Consider the following 13,812-nt stretch of genomic DNA (forward strand, 5'->3'; position numbering starts at 1 on the left):
ATGACTGTTGACCAGACTTCTACTGTGCTTGGTTTAATTTATTTCATTGCAGTTAATTATAATCCAACTGAACTGATGATGAAGCCACAGATGATTTGCAGACCTCGCCCCATGTTGGGCTTCCAGAATACACTCTTAGGACCCCGACAGCCCTATTAACAACCTCAGAAGATCATAACTCCTATTAAAGAAATTAGGACGATCCCAATGGACTTTACCAACCTCTTCAAGGACCTCAGAAAACCCCCACCGCCACTAGCATTACCTTTAAAGTGCCTTTCTCCCTAAACCCAAATAGACAGGAGGATGGAGTTTGCACAGTGTAATAAAAACCATTCCTGTAAAGGTCCTTAACTATCACAGAGTTCTTTGAGTGCATGTCAGATGGGTTTCTGAGGTCCTCAAAGAGGTCTGTAAAATCCTTTGGGATCTTCTTGATATGAGGAGTTATGAAGTTGCTGGCAGCCTCCTGAGATCCTTCACAGGGCTGTGGGGTTCTAAGAGTCTATTTCCTGTACAAGACCACAAGACAATTTTTTAAGCCTTACCCAAGTTCTGTGAGTTCCTCCAAACAACCACAGATTATATGAATTATAATGGAGCCACAATATGGAGATTTTGGACTACAAGCAGAATTTTTCTATGAAAGATTCACAGATATTATAACTTCAACTTTACCTCGCTGTATTTGTATAAAATCTAATCCTGTCACAGTTTCCTTTAAACATATTTGCTTTTTGCACTTTCAGTTATTTCTGGGATCCGTGACTGAACGGTCCCTGCAACGCTTCTTTGTAGAAACATCCAAAAAATGGAGTTCAGCCTGTTTCATTCTTCTGCTTCTCTCAAATATCTCAATATACAGTAAAACAAAACTGGGAAGCGTCTCAATAAGGAACCATCTGTGCAAATTTCCCCGAATTTCTCAACATGAAACCAAAAAAATAAAATGTCCCTGAAGTCCCCGACAGTCTCAACACTCACTCTACATTTCAACAGATTTTATAATTGTGTGAAAATTAGGACATCTGCATAAAAGCAGGGTGACATGCTTTATCACTCTCACAAGACAATCTCTAAATTCACAGCTGTGAAATGACAATAAAAAAGAGGAAAGCAGCAGCGGGTGAATATTTCATCACTGGTGTATTGACACAAACATCTGAACAGCAGAACAAAGTGAAGAGAAATAAACACAAAAGAGAGTCATAATAAATAGACACGAAGAGGCTGAACAAATCAGATCGTACATACACACGTTTCAGTATATTAATAACAGCAACTTTTATACATTTGTACAAAAATAGAATCATTAGAGGCATCAAAAGCCTCGTTCAAGTTCAAAAAAATAAATATTTGCTCAACGCGCGCCAACAGTATATTTGATTCGTCAAACACAAAACATCAAGTTTAACTGAAACCATCTGCGGGCAGTAAATATTGTTTTAATCTGTCTGACAGCTGCAGTTTGTAAGCATGATGCAGATGTTGACTGGACAGTAAAGTCAGTGCAAAATAGAGTCTGAAATAGAAAAGGTTGATTAGTCTGGAACAACCAGCACACTGATAAACAACAACTGTATGGAGAGATGAAAAGCCCACTCTGTCACCTTCACCCAAAACTCAGAAAATCCACAGCAACATGTGCAGTTATCAGCCAACAATGTTCCCTCAGATATGACACAAAATGTGGAGCATATTCTTTATGTCTTTGAAACTGATTGTCATAAATCAGCTTATGAAAGTTTGGCCCATTGATGGACCCATGAAGTGTCCCCTTAAAGTCCTCTGGAAAGCCATCAAAGACCTCAGGAAGGTTCACAAGGACCTCATCAACCTCTCCAAGGACCTCAGGAACCCCCTCAGAGACCGTATGTAATCAGTGATCTCAGCAACTTATCAAGGATGTTGCCATTATCCTCAAATATCTTCAAGAACATCGATGAAATTTTCAAGGACCTGTACAGTGTCCTTAAGGACCTGCAAAAGCCCCTCAAGGTCCACCAGAATACTGTTTAGTACCTTCATATCCCCATTAAGGCTTTCAGGATGCCTCATTAGTACATCATAACTTTCTTTAAAGATCTCAGGAAGATCCTCAGGGACCTTACCAACCTCTCCTAGCACCTCATGACGCCGCTGGTACAGGCATCTACCAGGTCCTCAAGTACTTTACAACCTGTAGCCCCCCCCCCAAGGTCCTCCACAATTCTTTCTAGTACCTTTACAAGAAGGATGTCAGGAGGCCCCTCCAGGACCTCAGAGCTCCCCTGAAAGTGCCCAGAAAGATCCCAAGAGACATTACCAATTTCCACAAGGTACTCAGGAACTCTGTAGGACAATTACCATCCTCCAGACTTCCATCACTAGGTCCTTAAGGACATCTGTAACATTTCCAAGGATAAATGTGTTAAGGACTTCTAGCTACAGCTAATTTTTAAAGCTTGCCACTGGTTGCGTTTCTAAGGTGCCTGAAGTAACGCCGCATTTCCAGGGACCTCAAGAAGCCACCTTTCTTATCTCCACTGTACCTCTACAACTTCTGCAGTGACCTCTTTAGAAACATACACAATTTAAAGAGCATTATTTTTTATAACTGCACAGTTCTGTGTGGATTTTCCTGCCTGTATTTTTTTATCATATTTAGAAATGTCCGGTTGACCTTGAATTTAATCAGAAATAAATGCTTACAAATTCCTGCATCCGCAGGAGCAGCGTCGGATGTATTTGTCTCCGTGGAGGCCCATTTCAACCCGGCGATAAAAGAGATGAAATTCTTTCTATGACAAAAATTTAAAAACACGACAAAGTTTTCATTCTAATTATGTGGTGCAAATATTTTTCTGGCATCAATGGGCTTCCATATGACCTGCTAACAAATGCATGAAATAAATTCACTTACATGAATCATTATTTTTATAGCACAGAAAAAGTAAATGAATAACAACATCAGAATAATGGATATTAGTCAACACTAATTTTCTTGTTGCACATTATTATTAATGAGTATAAAACAGATATGAAACAATTCCTCTTTATAATGTCAGATATTGTTTATCCTGCTGCAGAAAAGAAAGCAATCAAACACCTTAACTATTAAAAAAGTGAAATTCTCTCCACTCAGGATTGTTTGCACGCGGTGACACAAAGTAAACTTGAAAATAGAAAGATTGAAATGATTTGGATTCCCTTTGCAAAACCAAAATTTTACAAATTTCAACTTAAATCAAATGCAGATTTTACCAAACACGAAAACTCTGTGACAATCTTTCAAAAGTGGATCCAAGCACCAAAACTTGCATGCTCGTGTTTGTCCGTCTGGAGCCATGAGACTCTTGAATTTTCAAAATCAGTAAGATCACAGTTATTTCCAGCCTAGGAAACAGAAACTGCTTCTTGTAGAGAGAATAAAAGCTGGATGTAGCTTTGAAAACTGCAGCCAACATGGAAATGTCCTAAAAATGTATTCTTTCTAACAGCCACCAGGGGGCGACTCCTCTGGGCTTCTAGTCCTATAGGAGTGAATGAGAAAACGACCTTCAGACTTGACCTCTGAAGACTCAGTTTATGAGCTGAGGCGCTTGTTTAGGGTCGTTCTGAGTTTTAACTGCAATGAGCTAACATTGAAGGGACTCTAAACTTTTATTTTATAGATCCACGATTGCTGAACATGATCTTTTATCTTCACAAAGAGAGAGAAAATTATAAATGTGGGTCAAAAGTACAGGAGCCACTGACTGCTGCACAGTGCCGTGCAGGTCGAGAGACTGCAGACCCCGATGGGCGGGCGGGGAGAGGCCGATCTGAGAGATGTGACTGAAACACAAGCATTACACCACTGCTAACAGGAAAAAATATTTATGCACAAAAACATGTATGCATAATTTAAGACTCATACTTGGTCAGACATGTTTAATTTCCTAGTGAGATCATCCAAAATGTGCACGCCTAGATATAGGATGACATTTCTGCCACAGTTGGTGGTTGTCATGAATTTCAAACAGCTCGTGAGCTTTTATCAAACAGATATCTGTGATGCCAGTGTTGCTCCCAATAAAAATGCAACTTTAAACTTTATTTCTCTCCCAAAACATTAAAAAACATCCAGAAACAGGAGTGAGTGTGCAGGCCGGAGTGGAGCTTTAGTTACACCAAAGTAAAGAGATTAAAGTAATCAGATTACAAAACAAACGCAGCACAGATCATGTTAAATTGACTGGATTAAAATAAAGATTAAATGATCTCTTCATCCTTTATCTGAACTTGATATCACAGTTACATTTCTTACTCTGTAACTAAAAGTAATCTGATTACATGAAAGAGTTTAATTTGTGTATTTTGATGTTATGAGAAATCTTTTCACACTGCAGAAACTTTTTTAAAACATATAATTTGCTCCATCTGTAAAATCTTAAATATGTTTTTAGAGAACGAAAAATAATGATTTCCTGTGCGGTGTGTCAGCCGACATCTGATGACATCTGAAAAATGTGGCGAGCGGTTCCTGAACGTGGAACCCTGACACTTTGTTCCACAGTGTGTCAGATCTGAGCTCTTTCAGTCTCAAATGTCGTCAGATGTTCTTTAAAAAGTAATCCGAACTCGATCGCGTCCCTCCCTCTCCGGACTCCTCTGTAAAGCTCCGCCCCCTCTGGCTGGGTGACTGACAGTTCACGGGGACTGTAAATGCCGTTAAACATCCACCTTTCCTGTTGAGGCATCGATGACACGAGCTGCTTGCTCTCTGCTCGCTCCGACTGAAAGCACAAGCAAAATCATAAAAGTAAACAGCCTCTTGGCATGTTCTCCTGACGTCCCGCCTCCTCAGCAGCTGGAGTCCTCGCTGCCGGTGCCTCCACCTCCTCCGGCCTTGCTGGCAGCCGACGAGCTCACAGAAATCTGGCAGCCGTTGGTGACGTGACTCATGACCTTCTGTTTTAGCTGAGCGACCTGCTCCCGCAGCATGGCGGCGGTGGAGGCCAGGTCCGAGTTCTGGCTCTTCAGGACCTTCACCTTCTCCTCCAGCCGCGAGATGCGCTCCAGCTTCCGCTTGCGGCACTTGGATGCGGCGATGCGGTTGCGGAGTTTCTTGCGTTCCGCTTTGATCCGCTCCTGCGTCTCCAGGTCAATTGGCGAGAGGGACGGTGGCGAGGTGGGGTCCCCTGGAGGGTGAGGCACCTCAGGGACGGTCTGCGGGGCGTCCAGACCTCGAGGGTGGGGCTGAGGAGCTCCACCACCACCGTGGCCTGAGCCTCCGCCGTATGCCATCTGCCCTCCGGAGTATGGCATCTGGCCCGGGTTGTAGCTGCTGAGGTTGGTGTAGATGGGCATATCTCCACCTGACATCAGGTTCCTCTGGTAGGACGCCTGCAGGGAGATGCTGGAGGATGAAGGTGGGGACATGGGCCCACCTCCAACCAGCTGGTTCTGCTTGTGAAGGTCTGCCAGTGCCTTGACGAAGCCGTCGGCAAATCCCTCTTGCTCGTTGGTGGCCTGGTTACGGTACATGAAGGGGTTGGTGGAGTTTGGCACCGGGCTGGTGGTGACCAGCCCCTGGTTGGACTGAATGATTAGGTGCTCCAGGTCAGGGGACGCCAGTTTCAGCAGGTTCATGTCCCCTGAGGATGCCACAGAGGACGCCGCCGATGTCATCAACGAGCTGTTGTTTGGCAGCCCCAGGTTGTTGGGGTTCCCAACCCTCCCTCCTGCTCCACCACCACTGGGGAAGTGATGACTTCCTGCCATTGACATGGCCTTCTTACTCATCAGCATCTTGTTTCCCGAGTAGCGCTCGTATTCGGCAATCTGATTGAAGCCGGGCATGGCGGGGGAGTCGTCGTGGTAGAAAGGAGTCTCCATCTTGGCCGTCATTGACAGAGAGGCACCTCGGGGGAAATCTTCATAATCAGATTAACCTGAATGTGAGAGCGGATTGAAACGTTCCACTGACGTCTGCGGCTGGAGGATGAAGGCAGGACGAAGAGAAGAAGCCGAGTCCCTGAAGGAGGAAGAGACATGTGTGTGAGAGGAGGAGGAGGACCAGAACAAGAAGAAGAAGAAGAACACTGATGTGTAAACAAACTCAGTCTACTGCTCTGAGTGTGGGCTAACTTCACCCTGAGGTCAGGCTGAAGGAGCTCTGATTGGACAATCATGCTGTCCATCCTTTCTGTTTCAGAGATGTCTTATCATGACATCAAATATCTTTCTGCATTCATGTCTTCATTTTTATTCAGTCATCATTTTAGACTTTTCTCTGCTCTCTGGTTTAGCAGCAGCAACAGCCTGACTCAGCGTTACGTTATTATATGTTCAAATAAAATGTTGTTCTACATGGTTACAATAACACTGGCTCTCTGTTAAAGATATACACAGTTTCCAAACTGACCTCCAGCTTAGCCTGGAGTTTCTACAGCTCTGATTATTCTCAGTAAATATTTATTTTAGATAAATATTTTAGATTTTAGAGGAAACTTTCATTTCCATTTGGATGATCTGCAAAATCATCAACCAAAAACCAAAACAGATTAATTTTACAGAGAAATTAAAGGCACACAAATTAAATATTTGGCACCTTTATTCTTATTATTCTTAATGAGGTTGCAATAATTCTCTGATCCTGCAGAGTAACTCCAGCTGCTCCATCTTGGACTGTAGCCGGTCGTCCTTGTTCTGCTCTGCAGCCTTTGTGAGCTTGGCTTCTCCACCTGTTGCAGGTTCTAGTTAGACTGACTCCCAGCAGAGCAGAATGAAGACCACCACTGCCAGCTGCAGTCCAACAGGGTGGAGTTGGAGAGCATCCAAAGATGGGATGAAAAGGACACTGGGAGCCATCATCAGTGACCTGGCCAGTGTGTCCCACACTCTCAGGTTTTCCTTGGAAGGTTTCTCACTGAGCTAGCTAACCCTGAAGTATCTGAGAGCTTTATTAGCTCCTTCAGGAGAGGCTACACTGGAGGACAGACGTTCACAGCGCTGCACCATCATGAAAACATGACTGACAGTGACTCAGATCCTGTAAATGGTAATTAAGTGCTTTCCACTTCACACCATAACCTGCTGACATGTTTCTAACCTTTAACAACAGGCTGTGAAACCCAGAGCTGGACCTGCTGCCTAACGAGCTGTTGCTTTGTGTGACGAGCGTACGTTTATGGTAAACGGCCTGCTTCTTTAGCTTTTCTACTCTAAGTGCTTTACACAGCATGTCTCATTCACCTGCTCACACACATTCATGTAAGCACTGTCTAAGATTTACACTCACACTCCGATGAACACATCGAGAGCAACTTGGGGTTCGGTATCTTGCCAAAGGGTGCTTTGGAGCAGATGGGGATCGAACCACCGATCTTCTAATTAGTAGATGACCTGCTCTACCTCCAGAGCCACAAAGGCAGGAGTTACACCGGCTCATCTCTCCAGCAGGAAGGGAGAATATGAGTGGACAGGATGGACGCCTGTCAGTGAGACAGCAGTTCCACTTTTAAACGTCCACATTTGGAGGACGATCCTGATCCTAATCCACACTTTTCAGTAAGACACCAACAGGCTGTTTCAGTGTGAAAGCTACAGCTAGCTGAATAAGAGATACAGAGTCCTCTCAGAAAACATTACTGAGAGTCAAACACATGCCTGAGTCTCCAGAGTTCCCTACAGAGGCCGGAGCTGCAGCTTAAACTAGCCGCCGTCCGTGTCTTCCTGCTGGTTAGGCCTGAAGAACTGTTACCCTGTGATGGACTGATGCAGAGGAGCAGATGCCAAAGTGGAAAGTTCAATCCTAACATGATGGTCACTGCATGAATCGTTGATGCTGTAAACAGATATTTACTGACCCTTAACGCCCAGTGAAGTCTCATAAATGCACCGGCAGTCTCCTCCTCCTTCCTGCACACGTGACAAACACACGCCAGCGTTTAGGTTTGAAAATCCAGGATTTGTGTGAAGTGATTCTGGTGAAAGTGAATGTTTTTGCAGTATTGTTGTGTGAGTTATTCTAATTGTTGTTAGTATTTTGGCTGCTGTGACAGCATTTCTCCACATTTTAGGGTAAACAAAGTCTTTTCATATTTTATCTTCTAAGTTACTGACTCAGGAAGCCAGGTCCTGAGTCAGTGAGATGGGACTGACAAGAATCCGTGTCATTAGATTAAAGTCTGGGGCTATTTCATAAACTGCTGTGGGACTGAGTTTAGGGTTGACAGGTTGGGTTCACAGATGGGCTGAATATATAAGTACTGGGTGGATTTTTTGTGAGGATGCAACAATTGAAATAATGTCACAATGAAATGATGGGATTTTTCTGGGAGATGGTTTTGAAACTCAGGAGAGACCTGAGAACTCTGGGAATGTTGGTGGGTGGACGCACCCTCCGGAAGGAAAATAAGCTCAGAGATCCTCCATCAGAGCAGACATGGAGGACGATCCTGCAGTGAGCACCGCATTACTGATCATAGTGTGGTTGACAGAATATACTGTGCACTTTTAAATGATTTTATATTAAATACGGAAGATATATATATATATATATATATATATATATATATATAAATATATATTATTATATATATTATATATATATATACCTTTTTTGTGTGGGTCAAAGATTAAAATTATTTTCTATATTAAAAGTGTTGCTGAAGCTTTAACCTCCTATGATAGAATGATATAAAACTCCTCTAAAGAAGAGAAACTTGGATCTGAAAATATTGTGTAATTTAGGAAACGCAGTGGTTACATTGAAGCTACATGGAGCAACAAATAAACCACACCCACAGGCTTCACTGTCTTCCTGAATCCTCTTCATGAACACAAAAACATCCTTTAACCTCGACAGTAAAGACGCAGTGAGTGTCGCGTGATGACGAAACCGACCACGAGGCGAGACGCCTGATTGGGCTCAGGTCCACCGTCACCTCCATATTTGCTTCCTTATAATTTAATCAGAGCAGCATATTGAGAAATTAGAGAAACCCCCTCAGAGTAGGGAACAAAGAGCCGTGAGGGTCACGTGTGAGGAGGATTTCAGCACAGGAGAGGGTGAAAACATCAGGTAGAGGTTAGTCTGACAATCACAGGCTGCACACAGGTAATCATGTGAGCTCAGGTGAGTAACATCAGCCCAGCAGGATGAATGTGAAGCTTACAGAGACAAACGGCTGTTTTAAAGTGTAAATCTGACATTCCTGCAGCTCTTAACCTGAAATAAAGGAACAGCAACCGTGACTCAGGCGAGGCAGAAAAAGTGAACATCACTGCAGTCCTGGCTTCTCCTAAACAGCTCTGAACAGTTTAGAATAGATCATTAAGATGGTGCTGTTTTTACAGCAGGTGGTGAACCCCTCACAGGCTTGGATCCTCCAGCCTGTGTTCATGGATGCAAATTGAGGTCTTTATTTAGTGTCTGTGACAAAAATGTAATTTACTGAGTAGCACGGTGGAGCTGTGGTTAGCCCTGCTGCCTCACAGCAAGTAGGTCCTGGGTTTGAATTCACCGTTCTGTGTGGAGTTTACATGTTCTCCCTGAGTCCAAAGACACGCAGGTAGTTGGGTTAGGTTACCTGGTGACTATAAATTGCCCACAGGTGTGAATGGTTGTGTCTCTCTGCGTTAGCCCTGCGAGACAGGCTGGCGACCTGTCCAGGTGTACCCCCCCCCCCCCCCCCCCCCCCTCGCCCTGTGGTGAACTGGATGAGCAGAAGAAACTGAATGGACGCACCAGCCCAGTGCTTCTTTGGCTCAACCTCACATGTTGTGTTTAATGATAATTAAATTTCAGTTTAGTTTTTATTATCTGGAAATATTTAGTTTAAATTTAAGTCTTTAAATATAATTATATGAAGAAGCAGCTTGTTTGTTTGTGTTGGTGGACACTGAGCATTACCCAGCTGTTTTCAGAGCCTACGCCAAGCTTAAATTCATGATGTATAAAGAAATTAAAGCTGCTTTCAGGAGCTCTCCTGCCACAAGGGGTCGACACAGCAGGCAGCTCCACATGTTTGATTTGGCAGAGTTTTCATTCCTGAAGCGACTCCAAACGAGATCATTAGGAATGATGCGCTGGAAGGATTTCCTCCATCACCGACCCCTCAACCTCCAAATGTATCAGAGGTCATTTTGCCTCCCCCTGTACATCACATAGTTCAGAATAAGGACAGCTTAGTCCTGTCGCGTGCCCTGTGATATGTTAGGGCTCCGCCCACATGTGCATTTCTACTTGTTTTTATTAAAATTAATTTCCCATCAACATGAAAACACGACCCTGACCGGGCGGAAATGTTGGCTGATCAGAAGCCCAGAAAAACAGCAGATCTTCTCTATGAGGAGTTTTCCAAAATCCTTTCACCTGAGGACAAAAAGCTGAAATACACACAACAACTATGTTTTCCACAACACCTGCGCAGGTGTGGACAGGGCTGAAGACGTCATCCATACGTAGCCTGAGGCGGTGTTGTCTCTGCACCTTTCTATAACGTCTCACAGGACAGTTTAAATACTTCATTCAAGAGCACACTGTCCAGAAAGCAGCAGGTGGTGCGAGGCTGCCACGCCCATCTTCTACGTCTGTTAGGATGCACCGCCCCTAACTTCTAACTCCAGAGCCGGACCGCCGTCCACGCTCGCTGCCAGTTTGTCTCTGTGGCCACAAAATCCGTGTCAGCTCGTGCTCCATGTGACCAGTTTTAGTTCCACTTTCATGTGAGTGGGCGCCATTTTTTAGCTCCGCATGTCTGTTTCAAAGGAGCTCCAACACAATCCAGGCAGTTATTCCACTGTACGAGCTGGGAATCCACTGGAAAACATCAGCGTTTCCATGCTTCCTCCCATCCACACATATTTAACTCTTTCTTGTCTCAGTAAATAAAGTGAGACACTTTCCCTGCAGCGTTTAGAAACCTGGACGTCGGCTGCTTTCAGAGGGAAAGAACATTTATGTCCACATCCACCTGTGAACCATGAGGGTGTCTGATTGGTGGATATGTGCATATATGACTGGTTGTCTTATTAATCTTACTGTACTTGTTTAACAACCACCCTGATGAGGCCGCAGACGTCCTTCACAGAACTGCAGCGACATAAACACACCTCTGACCACCTTCAGTGCAACAACAGCACAAACAACATGAGATCGACTTCATTTATCCCGGAGCTTCCTGTGTGCCAGCAGCCAAAACATTAAACACACACAGTGGCTAAAAAAGCTATGACCAAACAAACAGGGAGCGGTTTATGCTTAATGAGGAAAAAATCTGTGAAAAAGCTCAGTATAATACAATGATGTGACTCTATATTTGCTCAAAAAGGTAATAAAATAGAACAGAAATCACATGTTTGACACCCCCGATCCAAACCCTAAATCAGACCATCGTATTTAAGCTTTCAGATCAGAGCCCCTACAAGCTGGAAATAAAGCTTTAAAACGAACAGCAGTCGTTATTAACAGGGAAATAAATTAGATACAACTTTAAATACAGACCGCACTGTCCCAACCCCCCAGATTTACTCAAGGAGGGGGTTAGACACTGTACACAAACATGAACTTCTTCATTCCACCTTAAATAGAAAAGGACCCACTCAGTGTTACAGAACTCTGTGTGTGTGTGTGTGTGTGTGTGTGTGTGTGTGTGTGTGTGTGTGTGTGTGTGTCCAATGACCCAATCACTCTCAATTCAGCCGACGCAGTAGCAGATGTTGTTATTATTATTATTATTATTATTATTAATGTTATTGCAGGGCCACTGGAAACCACTGCCCTCTGGTGGACAAACTGCTTTCTGAATGACCTCCAGCATCAGCATTTCTTCTTATTTATGAGCCAACATGTTCGTATTATCATAAATCCCTCAGATGGTAACATAACATCGATCTCTGCTTCTCCGCCTGTTCTGCTATTCTGAGAGCAGGAAATTAAGATTTTACACACAGAAAATGAGTTATGAACTAACCCGCTGCAGCATTAAAACACCGCCTAATGTTACAGTAAAGGTGACAGTGATAAATACCGATGAGCAGAGAAACGTTACATCAGAGCGGAGCTCGGTAATATGAAGCTCAAATACCTTCATCATCGTCACTGCTGTGTAAACAATAATTAATAACAGGTAGTTTTCTGCCTCTCAGCACCGTGACTCTCAGTCCTCTCCTCTCAGGACTTCATCAGGTGAAGTTCCGTTAACTTCAGAAACCAGCGCGAGGCATCATTAACACTACCATCATCATCCTCCTCCTCATCACCATCATCCTAACCGACCGCGGCTCAGTCTCATCTAAAAAAGTCCGTCATGACGAGGCTGGCAGCGGGAGTGCTGTTTGATAAAGGCTGATACTCACAGAGAGACGCGGAGAGCTGCTGAGCCGTCCGAGAGCAGAGAGACTGACTCAGAGAGAGAGAGAGAGGCTGAAGAGTCTCTCCATCAGAAAGTGACTCACTCTGACGCTCTGCGCTCCTCATCTCTGCTCCAGCGGCTCCTGCGTCCATACACTCACATGTTTCACACGGACAGCATGTGAGTCTCATATTAACCCTGATAAAAGGTTTAAATTTGTAGCTCACAAACTGTTAAACTCAAACACAAAATAAAACTGCAGTTCCTCTAACGTCCACTGGAGGCAGACTGCTCCTGAGCCAGCCCCGCAGACTCACGTGTTAAAATGAGCAGAAATAAAGATGATTACAGCCGGAAACAGGAAGCTGTTTTATCTCCACGCTGCTCTCAGGACGGGAACGTTTCTGGACCTCATTTTGACATTATACCAGCGCCTCAGATTTCCCGACATTATCTCGTGGTTGATCTGTCATCTCACTCATGCACTAATGTCCACATGCAGAAAGGTGACACTTGTAAAAGGAAAGAAGAGGTTCACATGAGGACGTTGAAGGGGTTGGTATGGAGTGAGCTGCAGTGACACTGAAGCCACTGAAAGTAGCTTTTATTAATTAAAATTAACAACTTGGTTTAAATACAGGACGGCGGCTTTGATCGACCACACCGGTCAGAAAAGGTGAAAAAGTAAAAAAAAAAACCCCCACGTGTTGGTTTGTTTGGTTCGTGTTCATACACACATATTTTAGGGACCGTCAGCACAAATTAGTCATCCAAAAAGAATATTTCTGCAGCACGTCCGGGATAGTTTGATCATGGCAGCAGATCCTTGAAAGAAGTGGCAACCGTGACACTTGAACCCAAACCGCGATCTTTGTCTAAAAACAAAGTAACATATTTTAAATTAATAACATTTAGAATAATATAAATGATGTTTACGATTCAAAGTTGGGTCTGTGAATGTGAAATGATTCCAACTCTAAACGAGGACTTTTTCAAAGTAGGAAATGTTAATTTTGTACACGTGGATGTAAATTAGTGCACGTGGGAGACTGGTCAGGTAAAAAAAGCTTTATTTCATAAACTGCTGACACCACTCTGTGAAGAGTTACAGTTATTGGCAACAGGTGACACAAACATCATCTTTCTACTAAACCTGACTCGTTAGTGTTCAATTACTGGCCTTAATTAAGTAGTTTGATTAAAGCGTAGAAGTCTGTGGAGTGAAATCAAACCCCTCCAGCCTTTAAAAGTAGGAAATTATTCAATGACCTGTGCACATGGATACAGATCAGTACATATGAGTGCTCAGATTAAAACTCTTGTGTTCAGAAATATTAAGCAGCAACTATTTTACTAACTGGGGGTAGACTGTGAGACAGCGCTTTTTAGTTTCAGCCTCTACAGCAGATTTACCCTCGTGACCCCCCCCCCTCCTCCCAACTGTACGGGGAGTTTCAGCAGCTTCCACATTTTAACGTTGACATCGTTA

At 43.7% G+C, this 13,812-nt stretch overlaps 1 protein-coding gene across 2 annotated transcripts; it reads right to left on the bottom strand.

The window, feature by feature from the left end:
* Positions 1–1,127: 1,127 nt before the first annotated feature.
* On the bottom strand, positions 1,128–12,428 carry june (JunE proto-oncogene, AP-1 transcription factor subunit). 2 transcript variants are annotated; one of them, XM_030742307.1, is made up of 2 exons: positions 12,328–12,428; positions 1,128–5,998 (listed from the first exon to the last, which is right to left on the bottom strand). In XM_030742307.1, exon 2 carries the CDS (start codon positions 5,869–5,871, stop codon positions 4,825–4,827), a length of 1,047 nt encoding a protein of 348 aa, XP_030598167.1. In that variant the 5' UTR covers positions 5,872–5,998; positions 12,328–12,428; the 3' UTR covers positions 1,128–4,824. The 2 variants fall into 2 exon arrangements, with proteins under 2 accessions (XP_030598167.1, XP_030598168.1); XM_030742308.1 differs by lacking the exon at positions 12,328–12,428 and adding an exon at positions 12,057–12,300.
* Between the last annotated feature and the right edge of the window lie 1,384 nt (positions 12,429–13,812).

This window comes from Archocentrus centrarchus, chromosome 12 (genome assembly GCF_007364275.1).
Source record: "Archocentrus centrarchus isolate MPI-CPG fArcCen1 chromosome 12, fArcCen1, whole genome shotgun sequence".
In the NCBI taxonomy this organism is placed as follows: domain Eukaryota; kingdom Metazoa; phylum Chordata; class Actinopteri; order Cichliformes; family Cichlidae; genus Archocentrus; species Archocentrus centrarchus.